Source organism: Erithacus rubecula (genome assembly GCF_903797595.1).
Source record: "Erithacus rubecula genome assembly, chromosome: 14".
In the NCBI taxonomy this organism is placed as follows: Eukaryota; Metazoa; Chordata; class Aves; order Passeriformes; family Muscicapidae; genus Erithacus; species Erithacus rubecula.
In genome coordinates, this window is record NC_136666.1 from 10,286,566 (window position 1) to 10,312,155 (window position 25,590).

At 39.5% G+C, this 25,590-nt stretch overlaps 1 protein-coding gene across 1 annotated transcript; it reads right to left on the bottom strand.

The window, feature by feature from the left end:
- Positions 1-139: 139 nt before the first annotated feature.
- Positions 140-21,627, bottom strand: TMC3 (transmembrane channel like 3; the record flags this gene model as incomplete). The annotated part of the gene is made up of 22 exons (XM_079318302.1): positions 140-1,601; positions 2,141-2,438; positions 3,041-3,083; positions 3,280-3,358; positions 4,698-4,823; positions 5,215-5,325; positions 6,159-6,287; positions 6,537-6,604; positions 7,277-7,405; positions 8,951-9,163; positions 9,662-9,740; positions 9,894-10,003; positions 10,757-10,904; positions 11,056-11,099; positions 12,382-12,529; positions 13,868-14,010; positions 14,111-14,209; positions 15,672-15,778; positions 16,171-16,252; positions 18,752-18,827; positions 20,123-20,266; positions 21,518-21,627. 22 exons carry the CDS (start codon positions 21,625-21,627, stop codon positions 761-763), a joined length of 3,327 nt encoding a protein of 1,108 aa, XP_079174428.1. The 3' UTR covers positions 140-760.
- Between the last annotated feature and the right edge of the window lie 3,963 nt (positions 21,628-25,590).

Sequence of the window (25,590 nt, forward strand, 5' to 3'; positions counted from 1 at the left end):
AGTGACACGGAGAGAAGCGAAAAACCAACCAACCAACCAATCTTCGGTATCTAAAGGAAGTGCAAAATTGCATGTGTGTGAAAATGGGATGGAGTTTAGAAACTCCGAGTAATGTCCTTTAAAGGACACGGATCGAAAGTTTACCACGGAGAAGTTTACCAGGCTGGTCTGAGGCTCACCAGAAAGTTCATATAGGATCTAGGGTTTAATCTAGAATTCTGACTCACGGATTCTGCCCATGTGATAAACTCTGGAGCAACTCACTATTCTCTCTAGTTAACCTTTTTTTCCTGATTTGTTTGGGCCAGCATATTCAAATGAAGCACATCAAGATGAACTCTAAGTAGCAACTCCGTTTGCAGGAAGCTGATTCCCTGCTGAATTTATTCAGGAAGCGTCTTCAGCTCTAGTTGTGTCAGATAAAAAGAGCCTCATCTGATGTATTTTTGTACTGGTTTAATTGAAGTGCTCCAAATACATAGCTTTTGTTTTTCCAGTACACAGAGATTTTGGGTTTTGACAGCATAACAGTAAGGAATAAATTGGAATAATTTTCTTTACTAAAATTTGCAGCATATCAGTTGTGATATTAAAGCAAGGTACAATAAAGAATAAAACACAAGGCTTTTCCTACCTCGAGTGGCTGCATACATGATTCTTAGAAAAACTACATCTCAGTTACTCTGACAGACTTCAAACAGCAAGAAAAGTACAACTGCACATACACCGGCTCCAAACACAGCGAGGTTGGGGCAATTCCTCAGACATTTGAGCACACCAGTTCACTAGGCTCAGACACACTTAGATCAACACTGTTTTTAGATTTCTTTTTGGTGAGTTTTGCCCCAGCTTTTGGGTACTTGTCCTTGGTATGAATGACCTGGATGTACTGGTCATTGCTGCTGTTCTGCGGATCACTGCTGGATTCAATGGAAATGGAATCAGACTCTGTTAGAGATTGCTCCAGCTTTTGCTTTGATTTTGGTTTCACACGTGGCTCAGGATAGTTCAGGTGTACTTTCTTGTAAGCATACGGAGGCCTGTCCAGGTCCAGCTCAAACCCATCATCCCAGGATTTGTAATGCACTCTGGCTAGATCTTTGCTCATTAGAATGTGGCCATCAGCACGATCGCCAATGTAAAACCGTGGTGCTGGGCGAAGGTCAGACAGCGAGCGAGGGCGATGGGATCTGTTCATGAATTCTCTCTCAAGTTCCTCGTCATCCTCTTCATCTTCGCTGGGATGAGGGGAATACACCTGGCGTGGTGTTTGAACCACGTATCTTCTGACGTGGCGTGGATACAACTCAATGATGTCTCCTGATTCCTCCTTTCTGAGATGCCTTTGGAGCCGGGAGGTCGAACGGAGCGATTTTTTGCGGGGCTCGTTTTCATTAACCAGAAAATACCTGGTAGCATATGGTCTGCATCCCAAAAATACAGGAGCCCCTGCTCCGAGGGCATCCGAATTCACCTGCCGGATGGCTTTTCTGTAGAGAGGCTCAGAATGAACATCCTCAGTGGGCTTTTTGAAAGTCACTGGTGTGTAGGGCTTTGCTTTGCACAGCTCACTCGCACTCCTATGAACAACACTTGGGTATCTTTAGGAAGGGAAAAAAAAATAGAGGAAATGTTGATATACACACTTATCAATTAATAGAATTCCCTCTCTGTTTTCTTATTGTTCTGGGAATTGTTCTTCATCCACTTGGGAAAAAAACAACAGATAGTTTGAAGCATCCATCTACTGATATGCCACACTGGTTGTCTCACAACTAAGGCTGTGCAGACATTCTGCCGAGAGTGCCCTCACTCTGCATTTGTTTTGTTTGTGGAGATGGTATCCTACACAAAGTATTTTAGTTATGTGCCTGAGGGCAAGTCTGGTATTTACCTTTGCTTGAGCTGTGTGTAAACTCCAACAGCTACATAATTTCAAAAGGTTTATAATTCCATCTCTGTTAAGGATGTGGTGTCACCAGTGATATCAATATCAAACCTGTGAATGACTCTGCTTTTAAAAAATTCCTCTGCTGTTGTACAGCTCCAGATAGTCTTAATGCACAGCTGTTTTGTAAATAAACATGTATGGCATGGAGTTCCTGGAATAAATACCATTTCAAAACCAAAGCAATCTTACCTGTTTGTGATATGATCATTTCTTGGTTTCTGTACACTTGACACAGAGGGAGCTGGTGTTAAAGAGGTTGAAGTTGTGGGAGTTGTGTTTGCAGGTCTCACTACATCAGCTGGTGGCACAGCTTGGGGCACAGACTGGGAAATGGTTTGTATTCTGGTGCCTTTGCTCACGGGAGATTCAAAGTTCAAGACACTGCCATTCTTTCGGGGTGTTGAGGACCGAACAGAGGACTCCTGGCTGATAATATCAGTTTCTTGCTCTGGTCTTTTGTCATTAGCATCCAGATTTTGGATTCTAGCTAGAAAACAGAAATTATTATAGGAACTTTCCAGTTCTCTACATTTCAAAATTGCTGTGTAAATTCAGTGGCTCAAATTCCCCCTTCACTCAGGGATCTGAGGCCAACAGAACCCCCTGTGCTCAGAGAAGAGAAACTGGTGTCACACCAGGAGAATTGGTGATCAAGAGATAGATCTTCATACTGCAGTACATAGCAGATGGAGTATTGGGGACACAGAAAAAACACTGAATATTGATTGCACTCTGGGATTCCAAAATGGGCAACAAGACAATTTTTCTTCTGCCCACCAGCCTCTGAATTGTATGCAAAGTCTGAGATGATTTGAATCACCAAAGAGGCATCCCAGGTTCTTCCCTGTTGGTGATAAGAGCAGGAAAATACCCAGTCCAAAGATTCCAGGTGAATTCAAGTTTAAACCACACACAGTGTCTTTCAGTATTGCAAAGATTGAATGAAACTGAGCTCAGGAACCATCTAAAAGGAGGATTCTACAGGAAATACAGTTTTAAAAGGTAGTTGTACTTCCCTATGAGAAATCAAAATGGATTTATGTCCAAATACTTTATTAATAGTGGCATTTCTAAAGGTCACCAACTTACCTACTGCCATCTGAACCACCTTCTTCTTATCTTCAGTTCTTTCCTAAAATACATTCAGAAGAATCAGAATCTGTAAATTATTATGGATTAGAGAGTAAATTCCCTGCTGTGTAAGGATGAAAAATACAGGATGATTTTATGCTGTGAAACACTAGAGATGACTTTAGACATTTAATTAGGCTCATACTTTACTGAAGACCCCCCAAATTACATGTAAAAGTGCTTTTCACTGTACTTACTGTTTGTATCTTCATTCTCAGTTGATTGTTGGTGAATTTTAATGATCTTGCAATACTTTGTAGGTAGTAGATTAGCATGCTAGAAGTGAAAGGGGTGATATGAGTCACTTCAGACATTCTTGACAGTTTCTTTTTGAGGGTTTATAGGTCAAAATGATGTACAAGTTCAACTACTGCTCTGTAGCATTTCCTTATATTGTAATAATGGATTACAGCCTTCTTTCAAGCAAACATAGATGAATGAAAGAAATGACACTGAAAACAGGTTTAGCAGCAGTTCTAATTTCACCTGTGTTTTTTGGGTCTTTTCATTGTGTGTGTTACCTGGGATGCATTTCTAGCTGGTTTTATTTAGTTTTTTTAAATTCTAGACAAATAATTTTGACAGATATTGTTTTGTATTTTTTTTTTTTCCCAGTCCAAGGTTACAGAACAGACACCAGAGTTACAGCTGAGTTTGCACAACTATACCAATGCAATTTTGTTGGCTGGCTGAAGTAACACCTTGTTTACCTTCACAGATGAGATCCTGGCAGATTATGGCCTGACATAATGGATTGCACTGGCTTTCAGACAAAGTCTGGTAGCTAGACTTCATACCACAACTAATTACATATCTGCTTAGTTGTCAGATTGAAGCAGTCAATAGGAATACTTATATTTGTAAATATTACATGGCTTGGACCTTAGAGGACAGAGTTTGAAATAGGAAGTGTTGCTTTGGTCTTTCTGATTTGAGAAGCCATTGGTGGGACAAACTCTTCCTTTGTCTGCAGTTTACACAGGGGAAAAAATGGTACAAAGGCACAAGCAAAACAGAATAGAACTTTTCAGAGAAGCAAAGTGAATTTCAAAAAACTCAAAATCAATATTATTTCCCAACTGTGAAAATTATTTATAACTCAAATAAGAAAAGACTTCCACTGGAGAGTCTGCAGCAAGTTATATTAAATTAACACTTAAGAACAGACTGTAATAATTGATTTATGTTGTCATAAATCAGGATGACAGAGTAGCTTCTTTAAACGACAAACTGAGCCCTGTTCACTGTCACAGACTGAGCTAATGCCCATGAAGAAATGGAAAATCTATTTCTGAGGAACTCTTTAGAGGGAAGAAGGTTCTTAAACTGCCTGGAACCATCAGCACTTCAAGCCTTGACACAATACAGTGAACTTGCTCTAATAAAGTATCCCAGAACGAGAAATTCCTTTTGGAAGTTTTTTTAACGTATTTTCATTCCTGTCTGATCCATATACCACACATTCAGGGAGGTGTTGGAATTGTCTTTTAAGCTGTGCTTAATGAAACTGCAACAATGCAGTGCTTGTGCCTCAGTATCTACATTTGACTGTCCAGAGATAAGGCCAGTATCAATACAAGCAACTTAATCTGCCTACAAAAACCAAAGTACTTACAATAACAGTAGTAGTGCAGGGAGGACAACCACAGGACTGCTGATGTAAGTAATCACTGTGTTGAACCATGTGGGAAAATCATTTTGAATTGTTTCAGAAACAATATCATATATTTTTTCTTGACCACTAAAGGAGGTGTGGGAGGGAAAAAAGATAAAATTAGGTTGTAAGGAATCTTGAGTGTATTTGTTAAACAGTGTTGCATTGAATTAAAAACAAGCTTGGAGGGTGCTTAAGTGGAGACACAAGACAGTGATGTTTGAGAGATTGCTCAGTGGCACATTACACTATGTAAATATAAACAAACCAAATTATGTATATAAAGCAAATCAACTCAGAACTTTGACCTATTCACCTTATTAAACCTTAAACTGTAAAATATTGGTGCAGAAAAGCATTGTTCTATCAACTTGTTCTGAATTTACGTCTGTAATTGGTAGATTATGAAACATGACAAGTTTATTGTAAGAGGGGGAAATAAAATCTTTGTGGTTTTCAGTGGTCCATTGTACCTTACCTGAAGGGGCCACAGCTTAAGGATGGTTTGTATCGGGCAATAGCAAAAATGGTTGGCAACATGCACAAGAACAGCATAAACAGCAACATGGCCAAGTAGAAATTATTGGATCTGCAAGGAAGTGTAACATGTTTCAGATTATATTAATCAGAGAGAAAACCAGAAGCAACATAAAAGGTGCAAGTCTGAGTCTACCTATTCAGTCCAAGATCAACATGTCTGAAAGATTAAAATCAGTCTGCTATAATTAGAAAGTCTAAACAGAGATGGTTTAAACAGACTCTCAGTGATCAAAATCCTTTTTGCACTGTTTTCCAGATACCACTGCTGCAGCCAGAGAACTGGTTATTGCATCTATGAAAAAAGCTGCCCTTACTGCTCACTTGTGCTGGGGGAGAAAGAGAACAGCAGCAGAAGTCAATTCATCTTAAAAAAAAATGTTGGGAATAATTGATTATTAAGAATTAAAGATGCCCAAAATTATTTCCATTTTGAATAAACAATTAAGATATTCATCATGATAGAAGAAGAATGAGGAAATCTGCTGTGCAATGCAACAGACAAAAGCAGATATTGTATAACTTTTAAAGAGAGAAACATCAAGAAATAGGACTTGCAACAGTTAACACAAATAGGTTATTGTGCTCTGTCAGATTTGTATGGAAATAAGGCATTTATTTTAGGCAATAATGGCTATCTAGGAATATTTCCAGACATATTTTTAGTTCTTGCACGTCTTCAAGTACCCTGCTTCACAAACTCTCCAGTTTCATAGTAAACATGTCTTTTTTCCTCAGGCCTTTGCTATCAGTGTTAGTGTGAAATTGGATTGTCAACTTTTAGAGCTAAAATCGCCTATAATTTTTTTTTTCGTATTGATGAAAGATGTTTCCATTGCCTGCATTTGATTTTTTCCCATACCTTTCATCCTCATTTTGACTCACCGAGATGCTCTGAAAACCTGCTGGTGTGGTACATTGCACGTCAGCACAGCCCAGCTCCTCAGGTACATGAGCCCAATCAGCTTGAGTACATTGAATGCTGGTAAGCAAGGTGAAAAGAAAGCTCCCATCCTGGAAAAGTCATATCATGTCAGTGCTCAGTGCTGCCAGAAGCCATTTTGATAGCAGTAGAATGGACTAAAAAAAACTCCTAAACCCCACACCAGGTAAACAGATTAATAGCTCACTATTAACAGATGATCTCTTAATGAAGAAGACTACATTGTCAATATCCTACTTAAAAAGTTTTCATTTAAATCATCACATTGACCTAGCAATCAGCCAGCAGAGGACAAGAAAAAACACATAAGGACTTCATACCAGATCATTCCTTGGTTGTAGACCAAATGCAATACATTCTCTGCAATTTTGAATTCTCCATATTCTGGCTACAAGAAAGACAGTGTAAGATGAATACCTTTGTTTTCATCTTGTTTTCAGACCATTTATTAGATACATTTGACTGAATCAGTTTTCAGACAGTACATAGCCTGAAACATCCAGATCAAATACCAATACTGGCAGGCAGTGGGAACACAGCAAAACCTGCTCTGCAGCCAGGGATTAAATGAATTTATTCCTCTCTAGTTTACTTCACATCTTTTAGGACAAAGAACAGTCTGCAGCCTTTGATGCCAACAGCTTCTTGCTAACCAAATACTATCCATTGTAATTTTCTTAAAGGGCTGTGTGCATTGGTTACTGTTCCTTGGACCACTATCTATATTAGGTAAAGATATTGCAGCTGCAGAAAAGAGGATGTGGGGAACAACTATGTGACCTCTGTGTTACCTTAGACTGTGGGAACTGCTCTATGATGGTATTTTGTGTAAACCAAATTTTTTTTTCACCACAGCCATGTGAGTAGGCTTGAGAAAAACATTAATCACAGCATTCATCCTGTACCCTCCAATTTAAACTTAGTTTGAGCTATGCCTCTACAGATGTGTGCTACCAAGACATTATTCATCTGTGGGAAGACTTTAGGGACATTTAGTACTGAGAGAAGGAGCCTACCCATCTTCAACATCTTAGCTTGATAAAATAAGGGTTGTACTTACAAACTTGCTTTCCAGGTCCCAGCACCAGCAATCACTCAAATATCGGACACACAGTCCCCGGAAAAAATCAATCAGCAGGATGCTCGCGACTGTGAAAATCATGTCGATGATGGAAAGCTTGAGCATCTCCTGAAATACACATTGTTCACACTTACTGAGTCATTCTGAAAGCAAATGGACTGCATATGGCTCTTTTGCATTTGTACTTGTATTTTTGGCTCAAGCTTAGTATTCTGATAAAATATGAATTGAATATATAAATAATTTCCTTTTTACATTTTCCTGTTTGATTTTTCCCTTACTTGTCTTTGTTCTGTTGAAGAGAATAAATATAATCAAGCTTCCAGGGTGCCTTTTATGGCTTGCAGCAGTAAAATTCTGGTCATGATACTATCAAACTTTCTTTTAAATGAGTTTCTTTTTTCATATTCTAAAAATGTATCTAGCTAAACTGCCATGGGTTTTTTTTCCTATTGCACCCATTTATTAAGCTGACTCTTGTAATACATATTTTCAAAGTGTTTCACAATTAGAAAAATCTTATTATTCAGACAAACCCACAAGCCATAAAAAATAGTTGTTTAGTGCTTACAAAAGAATGTGGTTATCCTATATTTACCTGAGCTTTTAAAATATACAATTAAAATAGGAAAAAAACAGTTCTATACATCTGTAGGCCATTCTGGGGAAAAATGCAAACATTCAAACACTTTATAACTGTACAAAAGGGATATATGAGAATAGAAGTCAGGCTAATAAACCTTGGAGGAGTCTTTTCCTCCTGATATTCAAACAGGACCTTTAATGTTGCTCATTCTGCAACAAGAAGCTCAGAAAATCAAAAGCACACTAACATGGTTCTTAATCCAGTGGCCTAGACATGAGTGTGACACTGTCAGAAACCATGGTCTCAAATGGATCAATGACATCATCTGCATTTTTGTGGTTAAAATTTCTCTCTGAATGTATTAGTGCTCCTGGAAGTCACAAGTAATGTACCCTTCATATGTAGGAAAGCAAAATATGTCTTATTAAATCTGAAGATTTTCTGCACCCCAAGTGTGGGAACATGGCACTGACATCCAACTGTCCCTGTTCTTACAAACTGATGGGACTTTGAAACATTTTGTTCTTGCTTCCTCCCTCTGAAACAGTGTAGAGCACTTGATTGTCTACAGGTTTATTGAGGCATAATAAATAGAGACTTCTGATATTGTACAAATGACCAGGAGCACAATCTTGTGCTTGTTTCAGGTCTGCATCTCCATCTCTTGAGGCAGCAATCTGAATTTGCACTGAGTGTATTTTGCTGCTTATATGTCTTTATAGTCTTGTTCCTCTGTAGGGGTTAGAAGGATGTACCCTGTTAAAATAGGATCCAGTCACAGATCTGTACAGATCTGCCTGTGCAGAGCTGAAGACAGAGACCAAAGCCTGGCAAAAGAACTTTTGAACAGCACTAAACATACTGTAGATACTGAACAAAACCCAAAGCTTGTATCTATGGCCATAGCACTTTGCACAGTCTTTACTCTTCCTACATCATCCTTAGCTAAATTCTGGAATTTATACAAAGAAAAGTTCTAAAATTAAACACAGCACAACATGATTTTAATTTTTTTGTCAAATGTGGATTAAGTGGAGTAAGTTGATGACAATAAAACAATTACATACTTGACCAACATATGTCTCCCAGCATTGATCCTGTGGGTTCTGGGTGTTGAAGGAAATTGTTTGGTTCAGGCCTTGGGTGTGATGCTCTTCCAATGTGACGAAGCCATTTCTCTTAATTTGTACACCAGGAATGGTTAAATTGTCGTCCTTAGAAAGAGTGTTGGTTGCTAAGGAGGTGGTAGAATTACTTGCATTGTTGTTGACATCAGAGTCCTGAAATAATAAATGTCCCAAAAGCTACTTTTTAACTGTACATAGGTGCAGATGTCTGCAACTTCTGCAGCACACACACACAGACATTTCTTCATCTATTTCCAAGCAGCAGTCAGGCAACTGTTAAACAGCTGTCAATGATCAGAGTCAGATGGAACACCAAAGGGCAGGACTTAAAGCTAATAAGGCAGAAATATTTGACCTACAGTGATGAGATTTGGTTTTTTTAGTAGTTCAGCAATGTACAAAAATCTATTTATCTAGTTATGTCAGCAATGAAATGGATCCAGTTATCCGTAAAGACTAATTAAAAAGACCCTATAAGTAGTTGTAAATAAACATTACTCTCTAAACTTAACTCTACAATCCTGTCAAGCCATAGCACTTTAACCAAGTTCAAACAAATTTTCATCTGACTTCATATACTTCACAATAAACAGAATTCTGTCTATGAATTCTACTAGCTTTACACATCAGGAAACATCAAGTTAAACTTACAGTGACACTCATACTGTCTACTTTATCCAGAAGAGCAATGATTAAACTGTAGAGATTTCCCAGGTATAGGACAAGAACCCTGAAAAGAGAATAAAATATGGGTTATCAGCATCTGTAACCATTGACTTCTCATACATTCTCTGGTTAGGCTGTACTGAAACATGAACCAGAACACACCTCTCCTTTCCTCCTTTTCTCTCCACCTGCTTTTTACACTGAATAATGCCCATACCTGGCAAGCTGGAAGCGAAGAGTGGTCCTTGGATGATACATCTCCAGAGCTGCCACGAGTTCAAAAGCAGAGGGTGCAATCATTGTGATCAGTGACACAACCACGCTCACCTATGGAACAGAAACATGAGGCATTTTAGTGTTTGATGAAGGTCTTCTGCAGAATCTTGAGAGCTGATTGAAATACTGCTGAGGCACACATTTTGGTGATTGCTTTTCTTGGAGGAGATGCTTCAAAATGTCATTAGTAATAACAGTAGTTATGATCAAAAATTATAGATCTGGAGTACCATTTGGGTGTCTTTACTCCAGATATTTTAGCTTTAAAGTTCTACTTTATTAATTTGAATTAAAAGTTAACATGTAGGAAATATAATGCTAGCATCTTCCTCTGAAATGGGTGAATGGCTTCTTTGTGCCTATTCACTTCCTACTCTTGCTCATTCCTCTGGGTGAAAATAGTCACACAACATTCAGGATCCCCTGATACTGAATCAGTCACTGTTACCAAAGTCAATTCCTTTCTAGTCCATCAGCCCAATGTTTGCTCAGCTCAGTCCTGGCTGTAAAAGCAGATTGATAAGTGACAGGAGAAGTTAGCCTTTGTGCTCACAAAATAGGGTCCTGCTAGATCTGCAGTGCCTGTGAAATGAGCACTTGCACCCTGCTCTGCCCAGTTCAGCTGCACTAGCACTTGGCTGCAGAGCTGAGAGAGCAAGTGAGCCAAGGCACATCCAGGTCTGCCCACTAATTCTCATCTCTCCTGCTCATCTCTTGCTATTTACACCTCTGTGCACAATACTGCTACAGAAAGCCCCAGACAGCAATCCTGCTTGTAACACAGAGGTGGCATAAAGAGTGTACCTCATTTTTTTCCCAAAGAGTCAATTCCTTTTTGGTGCGCTCTAACCTTTGGGATCGATCCACGACAAAGTAGATGATGTAAATGCTGCCCGCCAGGGACAGAAGCACCAGGATGTTTGCAATGATTCTTAGGCTTATGGTCACTGCCCTAGGGAAAAAAGGAAGATACAAGCAATACAGCAGGTTGCCTTGTGACACCAGGGGTCATTTCTAACAGGGTTTAGAAATACAAGACAAACAGATTAGCACTGACGTCTACATCAAAACAGTGCTTTTAAAAATATCTCTTATATACATACAAGTTTTTGCTTTTCTTCTTCTCCTGCTCTTCCAGTATAGCTTCCTTAAAAGAAACACAGCATTACCATTTTAATAATGTTCAGCAAAAATAATGCACATATTTTTCACAGTAATTAAAGTATACTAATAAAAACCTATCACATCCCGGAGGTGCAAGCAGATAAATATCACTGTCCTCACTGGTTTATCATAATATCACTGATATGTGATATTAAAAAATGATGGAGATTTCTGAGAAACAAATACACAGTAAACAGCTACTAGGGCACTTTCAGCCATGCATGTTCAAGGAGGTATAAGAAGAGCATCACACTTGCAGATTTTTTGGCAGGATGTGCCTTTAAACTCTGGGTGTCACCAGTACAATATGGTACCGTCAGAGTTATCCTCAGTCATTGAAATAACTAAATATCATAGCTTATTAATTTATCCTTGGTGCATTTTGAAGTAATTTTTGTTCAATGATAATGAAAATGCACCAAATTTGGGAAATAAATTACTTTTGATGAAGCCATATATGCTCTTAAATTCTAGATGCAAAACATCTGTATTTTTAACAGTTTTCTAATATTGAGAGACATGTAATGTGTCCCTCTATTTGTTATGGACAAATTAAATACACTATAGAATCATAGAATATCTCAAATTGGAAAGGACTCATAAAGACCATTGAGTCCAAATTCCTGATACTCAGAGGAATATTTAAAACTAAACCATTTAACTAAAAGCATCATCCAGATGCTCCTTGGACTCCAAAAGGCTTGATGCCATGGCCACTTCCTTGGGGAGCCTGGTTAATAGCTGATAAAATAAAGAAGAAAGAACAATAAATTGTGTGCAGGAAGCTATAAACCAAAGAGAGAGATATAAAACTTATTATCCTGTAAAAAAAATCTTGTAAAATATGAGCTGTTGTACATAGATTCCCTGAAGCATAAAACACTTTCTTTGCATAAAACCAATTACACATTCTATAAATTTGTTTATTTTCCTGAAAAATCCATTGCTAACACAAACTTGATTCCAACACTCAATGAAATTTCATCACTAGCACATTTGGTTTTAGTTATCTAACTTCTTGTCACACATACAGGCTCATTAAACAAAACTCCTCTCCCAAGGAAGGACACAGTGGCCTTGCTGGGACGTCAGCAAATATGATGTAACACCACACAGATGTGATATCACCCCTCCCCTAGGCAAATAGATCTGTAAATAAATACAAACAAACAATAGGGAGTGCAAGGAGATGAGAGGAAAAATTTACATGGCTTACAGATTAACAAGCAAATGAACTTGAAATAATTCAAAGGTCAGCTGCTCACCCTGATGCTGTTGACTATGGCAGCAGCTTTGCTCTCTGCAGCCTCAGGGTTTCCTATCAAATAGTCCCAAGCACAGAACAGTCTCCAGCAGAAAGTGTAATTTTCATCAGAGGCACTTGCTAAACTCATTCTTGAGTTCTTTGCCATTCTGTAAAAAGTAACAAGTATTTAACTGCTTCTGGTGTGTGAAGATGGTAATGAAGGAAGTCACTGGATTGGTTCATGGTTTTCAGATGTTTATACATTTAGAGCTACCAAAGGTTTGCAGTAGCTGTTGGTAGCTTTCTAAAGAACATAAAACAGGATGAGGTGCAGCTCATTAATTTGACTTTACATCTAGAGAGAAATGACTCACTGTAGAAGAGCAGTTCAATATTTATAGTCTTTATAACTGACAAATAAAGCAAATAAATAGTTTGACATAATTAGTGATTGTGCACAAGATCTGTTTGTTTGCTGTACTCTTTTAACCCTCAAAATCTATGTTATTGTCAAATAGAAACCCAGTGCCATTTTAAAAGCCATGGAAATAAAAAAGAGAACCCCTTCTACTTGTGTCAGGTGAGCAAGGTGGCAGAATATTGCAAACATAGGAAATTAAATGAAGAATAATAGCTTATAAAAGAAAGGGCATCTGGAAGGACAATGTTAAAGGGACCTGTACACAGCTAAGCAAAGAATCACTGAGCTAAGTCAGAAGGAAAAGAGCTGATCATATCTAGAAATTACAGGTGTGTAGATCAGTGTCAAATATACCAGTGACCCTTGGCACAAACCTGCAGGTAGATTAAAAATAAATGAATGAAAAGGGAAGGTTTGACCTCAAAACTGAGAGCTATTGCAGACAGCACTGAAAACGTCCCTGGACTGCACTGTGCCAGATAAATGGGTATCCAGAAGGAAAGAGAAAGCAAATCAGGGGAGGAGAGAGTGACCTTGCCCCTTCTCCAAGCATTGCACATCCCTGGATTTATGGTCAGCACAGGCAGTCCTGATCTCTCTAAGTAACTCCTACTCCTGGCCCTTCCACAGCAAAGAAATTAAGCTTACATTCCAATGGGATGCCATGTACCCACTATAGCAATGCAAATATTACACCTGGGGTGGAAGTTTTATATTTGTATTTCAATAGAAGTGAATATTAATAGTGCTGAAAGCATTACAGTTCAAATAGAAATTTCTGTCATAGCAATATTTGTAACAGAAAAGAGTGGAAGGGACTTCCATGGGCCCCATGCCTTAAACTGCACAAAGACAAAGCATGCAGATGATCTGTGCTGCCCTCCTTTTGTGGGCTGGGAAATGGAACAGAGAGTGAAGATTAAAACAAGATAGAGGGCAATCTAGAGTTGAACTCAGTCTGCCTCCATGGTACTAGCAGAGGTGAGCATGTAAATAGAATTACACAGAATAAATACAGAGGAAGTGGAGTAGATACCACTGCTGATTGCCTGATCACACAAGATTATGAGCAACAGTAAATTACTTTTTTAGAAGAATGATGAAGCTGTAAGCAAACACAGCCATTCCTACAAGGAAGTAGGCAAGAGGCAGCCGGTATCCAGCTTTCCCAATCTTCCTGTCACGACCATAATAGCCATAAAACAGAACAGAGTACTGGAGGTAGCCCTGCAAAGACCAGAGCCCGCCAGTTAGAGCAGCAACCAACAATTACAACAGAGCAGCAACAGGAAAATAACAGGGAAATAAGGAGTGGTTTGAGTCTTGCCCCTAGTGACCAGATGGTGTCCAGGTCTTGAGCAGATGCAATGTGCTCCTTGGGAATGGTCTTGCTGACCGTGCTGCCAAACGGGGCTCCAGCCAGGAGCTGTGGGAGAGAGAGCAGGGATCAGGGGATGGGAGAGAGAGATGGGATCAGGGGATGGGAGAGAGAGATGGGATCAGGGGATGGGAGAGAGAGATGGGATCAGGGGATGGGAGAGAGAGCAGGGATCAGGGGATGGGAGAGAGAGATGGGATCAGGGGATGGGAGAGAGAGCAGGGATCAGGGGATGGGAGAGAGAGATGGGATCAGGGGATGGGAGAGAGAGCAGGGATCAGGGGATGGGAGAGAGAGCAGGGATCAGGGGATGGGAGAGAGAGATGGGATCAGGGGATGGGAGAGAGAGCAGGGATCAGGGGATGGGAGAGAGAGATGGGATCAGGGGATGGGAGAGAGAGCAGGGATCAGGAGATGGGAGAGAGAGATGGGATCAGGGGATGGGAGAGAGAGCAGGGATCAGGAGATGGGAGAGAGAACAGGGATCAGGGGATGGGAGAGAGAGCAGGGATCAGGAGATGGGAGAGAGAGCAGGGATCAGGAGATGGGAGAGAGAACAGGGATCAGGGGATGGGAGAGAGAGCAGGGATCAGGGGATGGGAGAGAGAGATGGGATCAGGGGATGGGAGAGAGAGATGGGATCAGGGGATGGGAGAGAAAGATGGGATCAGGGGATGGGAAAGGAAAAGGTCTCAGGAGATGGGAAAAGAGAGGGAAGCCCATCTGAGCAGGACTATGCAGGGGTGCCCATCTGGAGCTGCCCACATGGGTGGCACTCTCTCAAAATCATACTTCCAATGTGAACATCTTAAAATTAAATGGGGCAGTGTTTGATGTCAAAATGATAGCTCAGGATTAAATTCACTTATCTTTAAAAATCAAAAAATAAGTGTGAACACCTTTTTGTCCCCCCTCCCAGTTTACTTTTTATTTGTTTAAAGGGTATTTAGTGTTTTTAATTTTGCACAGTGAGAAAAAAAATCAGGTTTTCTCCTATTTTCTGATATCATTATTAAAGCACAGGGTAGGTGAGGCAAAATAATGTTTATGAATAATTTAACAAAGTTAACAAATTGCCTTACTCATATGCAAGAACTAAAAGTTGTGGCTGTTCAGAACTTGTAGGAAATACTTTGTAATGATCAATAATACAGAGTCTGGAGAGTGATGTTCTGTTTTTCTCCCTGTTAATGAACCTGATAGGACTTGAGTGTTCTCAACACCCACTACATCTTTTAAGAATGGGTTCTTTATTTTAGTAATCAGATAAAAACATATTCCCTAAAAGCATTAGTACCATGCTGACAAAATACCATCTCTAACAAATAGAAAAAAATCTGTTATCTTTTGGCAGAGAAAAACCTCTTAATAGGGGAATTTATTTTAAATAATTCATTCCACAGTGTGCATTTCAAACTGATGCATGACTTTAAGTGTGGTGTTTGTCCCATTGAGAAAGGAAAGTGCAACTGTAAGTGTTTCTCTGTAAATATTGACAGTGTGGTCTTACCTCTGGGAGGACTACAAATGCTCCTGTCATTATTGTGAGGACAATATTGATTCCAAACAGCCATCTCAGGAAGATGAAGTAAGAGGCAACTCCAGACCCAAAATGACCTTAAACCACAAAAAACAGTGACCTGACCTGCACAGTCTATAAAAGCTTGTATCATTTATCCATGAAGTATTTGAGTAACAGGCCAAAAAGAAAAACCTCTCTTATAGAGGGCACTAAGCAAACTAGAGAATTTTTTAATTTTCAGAATTCCAAAAGGACAAAATTGACTTTTTCAAAAGTTAGCCCCCAACTGAGACCATCAAGGAGAACTGTGCAGTTTCTGAGGCACCAGGAGAAGATAAAAGCAAAGTTTTGAATAAATAATTCACTGCTGAAAATATGCATTAACTTCCACCCAAATATTATTTAATTCAGTACATTAAAAAAATACACCATAAGGCTCAACATTTCAGCAAGTCTTTTACTAATCCCATTAAATCTTTGTACTTACTCTCAATTTTCTTTATTCTCATTTCCCAAGGAATAAAGATTACCACAAAATTATATGCAAGTCGAATAAACTTCTTCCAAAGCTGAAAAAAAAGCAGAGAAATATGAAATAAAAATTTCAAAAATGAAGTGCTGAGTACTTTGCTCATGTCATATCTTTTATGACAAGAATTGTTACAAACATTGATGACTAAGATCTTAGTAAGAGCATAATGCCTCAGAAGAAATTAACTTAGAGGAAAAATGAGCTTTTTTATTCAACAGCAGCAAATTTAACTGCTATATTCTCAGCTCTATGTATTGCAGCCAACACCTGCAGAAATCCTGTGATTATGTTTTGTAGAGTCTTTATTCAACCTCCATTTTTTGCATGGTCAGAGGATCTTCCTGTACACATTGTACACATGTGGGAGAAAAAGTAAAATCCACCTGTGCAAAAGTGAAAGCAGTTTTTGAGTTACTGAGTTAGAGCTATAACTACTGTATCAACAGGAAGACTTGTATTCCAGGCATTATAAAGTATTTTTAGTACAGCTGGATATTAAAATCCTTTCTAAATTTTAGGCATTTTTAATAGCAGTGTCAATATTCTGTCATGTAATTTAATCTCCTAAAATTAAAGAAGAGTAAATAACATTTTAGTTACTGAAAATATAATCAGTCTTTTTGGCCAAATATAAATAATATTTATGATGATATGGGCATTTAATTGCATGAATTTTTTTAATTAAAAAGGTTGTAGGTGCTGGGAACTCCATGGGAATTGCTGGGATTGCAACTTTCAGTATTTTCAGGGTCCACAGGGATGATAAAGGACTCAAGCCCCTTGTGCCAGCTGCACTATAGATTTATAAAGACTACCAATATGTCCACAGTGAAAAAAAATTTGCTAAAATTTTAATTTGATAACTATCATCTCTTTTCCTCCCTACTGTGTACCTGAAGGGAAAATTTACATTCTTAGAACCTACAGTGTGGGCATCTGGCTTTAATTGGGAAAAATAAAAACAGACCAAAAACAACTACAAAGAAAGGATAAAATAATTGAATTGAAAAAAGAAAATTGCCTTCAGTACAAGATAGTAAAAATGTATTTTAACTTCATTTTCATAAATAATACCATGAGTGGATTGTCCAGTCATGAACACTATATATTTTGCAAATTAAAGAAAAAAATGTATATACATATACACCTATTAGCTGGATTTTGTTCTTAGCACATATTCAACCCCTGAGTTCTTAATTTTAATGATGTAGTGCTTGTTTTGCTGTGCTACAATTTTTGTCTCTTTGGTCACAAGGTTATTTTCTAAGAAAATAGGTGGGGAAAAAAATTCTCTTCCAGTTAAAAACAAACAAGCAAATAAAAACCCATACCAAAAAAAGGCAGTTCATTCTGTTGCCATTGCTGAATTTAGCCCTAATGTAAAGGCCATACCCCCTAATTGTGCTAGGATAAAAGAATACAGATATGCTACATGCAATGAGTGGTACTAATTAACTGCTGAATTACATCCCTGTGCTGAATGTCTTCAAGCAAATACAATAGAGGCAATTAGATTAGACACAAACTTTTATTCACTGTGAACTCTAAGATAAAAGCTTTTGGTTTTGTATAGAAAGAATTATATGAACAAGCACTGAGCCAAATCTCTGATTTACTGACATTCTGATTTAGCACTTCTCTTTCTAGCTGAAGTCCTGGTTCCACTCATGTCAAAGGCAAAAAATAGTGTTTGTTTTAACAGCATTTTTACTTCCACTGCATTTGCCACACATGCAAATGAAGAACAAGGAAAACTTACTCTTTCTACATAGCTTCTGGGGGCCAGCACCAGATAACAGTGCAGCTCTTCACTTGTTCACATGCTTGTGTTCTATTGGCCTAATCCTGCCTTTCTGAATTAAGATAAATTAGCAATTAAAAGTCTACTTGCTATGATGACAAAAAATATTCTTGACTGCTTAGATTATTAAAGAAGTCTTCTCTTGGTTGCTTATTAAATATAATTTCCTGCATATTATACATTTCTAGAATCTCAAGCCAGTGTCTATTTTCAGTAGTATAAGTAGATTTGCTAAGATTTGATTCAAATTCTGAGTATTATGCAAGCAAAACTCTTTCCTTAATAATGCATTTAACATAAGCTCTTGTAGGATTGTCTTCCAAACTAAAAGCTAGACACATTTTTCATACTAAGCTATTGAACTGTGGCCCCAGTTTGTTGAAATAGCTCTGCAGAGGATACTGCATCATGTTTGCTGCTATCCTCTTCATATCACTCCCTCTAATAGGCATCAATATTTGTAGGCTGTCTGAAAAGAAAGCTTATACTGCATTAACAGAAGGATATTCATCCCTCAACACATGAAATTAGTCTGCAAAAATGTAATTACTAGAATTACAATGGTGGGGGGGGGAGGGAAGGGGAAAAAAATAAAGAAGCTTTTAACTGCTTTTTTCTCCTTCTGCAGTCCCAAGCTGAAGTATCAGGAGTGCACAGCAAACACACACTTCTCTGAATCAGAACTGCAAATGTTGGGAACAAGAAATTGAGGGGTTTTAAGGCAAGCAGCCATACCTCAGCTCCAGCAGCCTGGTATCCTCTGGTCCTGGTGAGCCTCCCCTCGTACTTCAGCACGATCTCCTTGGCCTGCCTGCGAGAGGGAGCTTCAGTCTCTCCTGATCCACGACCCACACCTCTTACTCTGCTCAAGCACCACCTACCACAGGGTCAGATGCTCTAAAGTACAGCCATGGGCTGTCCCACCATCAGCCCCCATCCAGGCAATGCTTTTTTTCTCTGACAATTGAGCTTTTTCCTGGTAATTTAAAACCACTCAGACTTTTGCCTGAGAGAATTCCGCATTCAAGAGTTTAACTGCAGGGAGAGTTTTCTGTTCCTCTAATTTATTTCTCTGTCCTTTTGTTCCAAAATCTTTCTTTTAAAATTATAGAACCCAAATTAGTAAAATAGCAAGATTCCCTTTACAGTCTGGCAATATTGACATCTCTTCTACAGGTATGGAGTAGCTGTCTCATGAGATGCAAAGAGGTGCTTGTTCATCTGGTCATACACAGCCTTTGACCTCAGCAAAATGTGGATTGGGACCACCAAGATCTGATCAAAAGGAATGGGACAGCAGGAAGTCACAGACTGTGCCTGAGAGAGAAAAATCCTCTCTGATTCCCAGATTACACAAGGGCTCTTGGTAGGGTAGGGATTCTTCATGACTACGTTGCCATCTGAGCACCATACAGGGTTTTGAGAAAAAATGCCAGATGTAAAGGGCAAAAAACCCCAAGTACACACAGATCATGAGGTAAAAGACCCAACACAGTTTAGACTGGTGGCCCAAAGAGTACTAGTCACATGCTCTTTCACTGGAAATCTGGAATTATAATAATTGAAATGCTAAACTGTGAAACATGTCTTTATTACATCAACCATACTTTCTAACCTTACAAGTGTCCAGTATTGACTGCATTTACAATATGTTTCCTGAAGATATGACCAGCTCTGTTCTCATACCAGGTAATTACCTTAAAAAGGCAGGCTGGTTCTCCTTTTGGTACACAGTGAAACTATTTAACTTAAAAACACATTATGCAGCATTACTAACAGCCTTCCTTTAGACCACAGAATAGCTGGCAGACTCTTTTAGTAGTGAACAGCCAAAGGATGATTTCTTGCTCTCTTTTGTGCTGTGACTCTCGAAAGGGAATCAGGCATGCACTAGAGACAACTTCACCTACAGACTGTCCCCCCAGAGGCTGCTGCCTTCAGCCAGCCCTCAGACCTTCCCAGAGCATCCTCATGGAACACTTTCCTAGCAGCTCTAAGCCATTCCTGTGCTCAAACCCTTCCATCTTCCCCTGAAATCTCCCGAGCTGGAAGCAGTGTGAGTGTCACAGTCACAGTCAGTGAGCCTGAAAAGTTCAGCACTTTTACCTGAGTGCCCTCAGCTTCTGCCTCATCGGCCACGGCCGGCAGCGGATGTTGGACATAATCTCCTTCTGGTACTGGATGTTCTGAAAGATCTGCTCTGGGTCATGGCTCTCAGCCTTCTCTTCACCAGTGTCATCATCTGAGTTGCTGGCAGCCCAGCACACACGTCATGAGAGGGAAAAGGAGACAAGTTATTCCCGTTGGGATTCCCAGCAAAGCGGAGATGTGCACAGGATCCAACCCCTTAGAGCACTGTGAGAACAGGGAACTCACATGATCTTAGTGCTTTAAAGATGATTAATAATTTGGTGGTTTCTCCATCTCCAGGACATACTCTTTTCCTCCCCACCACTTGCTGGTCACTCATAAATTATCCCCATTCCTGCCCATGAATCCCAGTCTTTCTTCTCCAGGCATTTCCAGCCATTCACCTTGTGCCTCATGCTAGCAAGACTCTCTGTATATTCTTCTGGAACAAAGTGCTGTCTAAACATTTCCAGAAAGAGCAGATAACGTTCATTTATTAATCATACCTATTATTTTTATTTCAGTAATAATAATAAAATATTTTGCTGTTAGAATGAGAGGAGCCAGTGATTCAGTTGTGGTCACTGTTTAATCCTATTCCCTGCTGAGGGGCACAGGGGTGTGAGACCCCACATAACAAGAGTCACTTGTCCCAGTGAAAAGATTTCTCTGGATGATGATTAAATCATCTTTTCTCATGCTGTCACCACATTTGCTCAGCTACAATTGCAATTCCCTGTTGGTCTATGAAACAGCAGCAATATTCATTCTTGCAGTCTTAGGTCTAAAAACCTTGTGGTGAGCATTTCTCCCTGAAAGACACGAAGGGATCTGAAGTACTACAACCCCCAGCCAAGAAGTTTCCAATTGTGTTGCTATGTACTTGTTGGGAAAGTTCTCTACAATTTTCCTGAAAAGGCAGCCTTTTAATCACTTGGAAATAAATCATAACTTAATCCATGCCATGGAATAATATTTGGGAGAGATACTTTGTCAGACCACGAATCCATTGGTCTGCAGTCCCGTCCCTTCAGTCACAGGGAACATTCAAGTGGAATTTATAGTTACACAGGAAAAGAATAAGACACTTCTTATCATGCTATACCCTGAACTCTTTGGAGTTACTTTGCTTTACATACAGCGTTTGTATTTCAGTGTGAAATATGACTTTGCCAAAATTTTTAAAAAACCAATAACCAAAGAGGTTTGAAATACATCTTCAAATACAGAGAAGGGTTTTTCTCATGCTCATTTCTATGCTACCCCACTGTTACTCAAAAGAGATTCCCTTCTCAAGTCTGACACATTCCTGCATGCAGGTGAACAGAGCAGCTCCCAGCCTGTCCCCTCGGGAGAGGGCAGCTCCCTTACCTGTGGGGTGGCTCCTGGTAGGTGTAGATGCCAGTCTGCCTCTTGACGGTGCGCTGCTTCTTGCAGGCCCTGGCAGCCCTGGGCGCAGGGGAGCTGGGTGCTGCTGCCATGCTGGCAGCTGGGACTCTGCAGCTCAGGGCTGGCTGGGCAGGCTGCAGCAGCAGCCAAATGTCATTGGGCAGAGAGCAGCGAGTGCTGCCAGCCCTGTCAGAGGATCCCTGCCTGCTGCTGCCTTAAAGCCGCAGCACACGCAGCCACCGCTGCCCCCCAGCAGAGCCCAGAGGTGGAAACCCTTATTCACAAATTTCCCTCGTTGTGCATGAGGGACATCCCTCTGAGTGCCATCCCGCTCTGGGTGATGTTTCCAGCAAACCCTCTGCAGGTGTTGTTGATGATCACTGCTTCCTGTGATGGAGATATAATGTTCTGACTTAGGAAAAGCAAGATGCTTTGTGTTTTATCAGTAACAGATAAACATGCAATGTCACTGTCCTACAGGGCTTCTAATTTTAATCATGGAGAGTCCCCTGACACCCTTTCCGTGGTCAGCACCAACACAACCTCTCTGTCAGCATCTCTGTGATACTGCGCTTGGTTGCAGGATAAACTGCTCCAGGTTCTGCTGGGGCCAGGAAAGTGAATTTTCAGTGCTTTTCTCCATCATAGAAATTACACATATTCTGGTCCCATTATTAAAATACAGTAAAATAGACCAAAATACTAGATATTAGTAGTTCCTGCGGCCATAATTTGATGCTCAGAAAGTAGGAGTGAAAGGAAGAGCTTACAGAGAGTTTTTACTTGTTCCTAACTTGGTATTTTCTCTCCTTAATAGCTCTGCACACAGTGCAGCAACAATTTTGATTGCATAAATCAATGGTCTGCTGTAGTTCACTTTTGCTTGTGTTGTCTGACAAAAAGAACATTTAGTTCTCTCTTCTAAATTTCCTGTAGAGAATAGCACAGGCTGCTTTTTCTCTCCATCCTGAATAAATCTAAAATATTGCCACTGGGTGAGAAGTTTTACTTTCTTACTGTGTAGTAAGTCCTAGACTTATTTACCCAAATATCTAAAGGGCTAAGTAGTGGCAAGCCTTATCTTTTGTTACAGTATTGAAAGAGCAAGTCCATTTGGTGTAATTCACTTAATTTCTGAGATAAAAGTAAGGGACAGATAAATATGATTCTGCATTTCCAAAATGTATCTCACAATAAGCCCAGCATTTTCTTGCTGGGTGAAGCCCCAGAAATCTGTGAGTTCCATTGGCACAAAGCAGAATAGTAAAGAAATGCCCCTATTGAGAGTTCAGCTGTATTCTGCACCACAGAATGTGTCATATGCATGACCAGTAAAGTCTGCTAAAACTCACTTCCTATGTGGGGCAAAAGAAACATCCCACTACCCTGTTTCTGTCAGACCATTCATCAAGTGAAAGCAAACAGCCAAAAGGAATAGATATCAGCCCAGAATCACATTTCCATTAAAAGTCCTATCACCCCTTCCCAGCTGGAAAAACAAAAGAACTATTCTGGGTGCCAAGAACACCCTTTAGAGCTTTGATGCTCAGAGAATGCAAACACACCCACATCACCACTTTCTTTGACATGCCACAAGATACATTTTCAATTATATAATTTAAAAGCAGGAATATGTTAGTCCAAATGTCCTTCCTTGGCTGTAGTTATTTTCCTTTGCACCCCAGCCAGTGGTACAGCACTGGGGGCCAGGTTTGCTGCCTTAGCTCTTGAGGATAAGGATCCTCTATTCAGGCCACTCTACCACAGTCTGTTTTCTCCTTGCTAATTCCACCTTGATGCACAAATATTAATCTCATTGCAGATAAACACTCACTAAGGAAATGTCTCAAAAGGCAGGCTTTGACACAGTAACAGCCTGAATTCCCCAGAAGACATAAGCTAGATCTCCAAAATCTGCAGGAAAGAAACACAGGTGTCTCTCCTTCTGTACTACCATTCCTGCCTCATAGTTTTCCCTGAGATTTTAGATGTCCTGCGTTTCATCTGAAGGAACCACAGTGGAGAAATTAAAATCTAACATTATCTATAGTTCCTAGAGATGACTCTATTTCACAAATAAAGCAGTATCCTTTAATGTCATAGTGTTACAGCACTACCAAATCCATTAAAACACTAACATTACTGATTTACATGGATTTAATTGGCTAGTGCATCTTAACGTGTCAACAAGACAGACAAATTTTGTTCCCTTTGTTAGAAGGAAGCTGAGAGTCTAAAAAAAACAAAGGGACAATTTAAACCTGACATTTATACAGCTCTAATAGTGCCAGTGCTTGAGGCACATACATCATATGAAGTTACTACCAAACACTAAAAGCACAATGAGCAGCAAGAGACTTATGAGTTCTGAGCCCATCTGACAGAAGGATGCAGGGAAAAGAGAAAGGAGCCTTCAGGAGCTTATCCCTGGAGTTGGCAACATCCTCTGTTGTCCATGATCCCTGCAATAGCCTCTTTAAAGAATTCAAGTGTTAATTCAGATCACAAAGAGGGTTTTGGTTTTGCTTTTCAACTAAGCCAGCAGTTCAGCCACCAGAACACCCAGCTGCCCATTTCAATATGCTCTATTGAATCCAGAAACCTACTTGGGTTTGTTTTAGTCTGAGTGAATACTACAGGGGTTATAGATTTGATTTCAATTGCTATTAACAGGATGTAGAACAGGACATTAGCCTTTTACTGCAAAACTTTCAGCTCTGTGTAATAGGAAGACTCACATTTGATCCATAGGATCATTTTGCATTTTCAAACACTTACCCAGGCTGGTGAACTCTGCTTACTGAAAATTTATGGAAACAGTAGGCTTTGCCCTTTCTCATACACTCTATTCCCTTAGAGGTAGAGTTTAAATTTTACCCATCATTCCAGCACTGCAGTTCAACTGGGGACCTTTTCAAAATCTCCCTGATGGGGATTTTCAGAACTTCTGATCTCAATTTCAAGGTAAAAAATTTAAGAAATGAACCAGTTTTCCAGTCATCTTTGTAAGAAAAAGAGAATATTATCTCTCCAGATCCTTAAGTACATAAAACAAAGGGGGGGAGGAAAGCATTTGGAAACACTGACCAAGACAGCTTGTGTATCTTTAAGTAAACTAATATCAGTAGTGCTGAAAACATTCACAGACCCCAGTGCTAGGTAATGATGCTGCAGAACATCCAACTTTGTGTGAAAACATTGAATCTCCTTGTAGCCAGAGGATCTTCACTTGTAGAGCTAGTAAAAAACTTAGTTCTTAGATAGAACTAAGATCAAAAAACGCCTCAGACTTCAAAGGCAAACACTTGATTCTCAAATTGCCATCTCAGCTCACCTGTTTAGTCCCCAGAGCTAACACAGATATGCAGCTGGACATAAGAGCAGTTAAGGGATTTCCAAGGTAGCAGTGCTAAAGACATAATTTTCACTTACTGAGAATAAAATTGATCTACTGAGCTCTGGTAAATCATTCTCTCCCCCTAAGATTGCTTGGACAGTCTAATTTCATACAGTAGGTTCTGCTCTTCAATTTCAGCATGTTCATAACTCTTGCTGACATTTATCACACTTGGATCAAGGGGAATGCTCCCACTGTAGTTCAATTTTCTTTGTGAATTCACATCCCACATAAAAAATAAAAAAAAATGCATTTAAAAAGCTCCTCCTGTGCAGTTAACTGATCTTACAGTATCATGAGATGACTATTTGTATTCTTGGATGAGAATTGTGACTATTAAAATATAAATTTCTGTGACAGTACAACTCGGAGAGAATATATTGAAATGAGGAAATTTTCAGGAGTGTTTCAGAGACCAATGCTAAGACAGAGGCTAAGAAAGAAAAGCAAGGGAAGCAAAGGGGCTGAAGACAAATAGGAACAGCCCCATGCCAAGCCCAACACTCACAGAGGGGCAGAACAGGCATGAACAGCTTTTACTGCCAGTTCAGATGATGCCTGGCTCACTGTCCCTGTGTCTCTACTTTCAGGTGGCAAAAAAAAAGTAATTAGACATCATCAGAAAACTGATTTTTCAAGAATAATACATAAACTACAG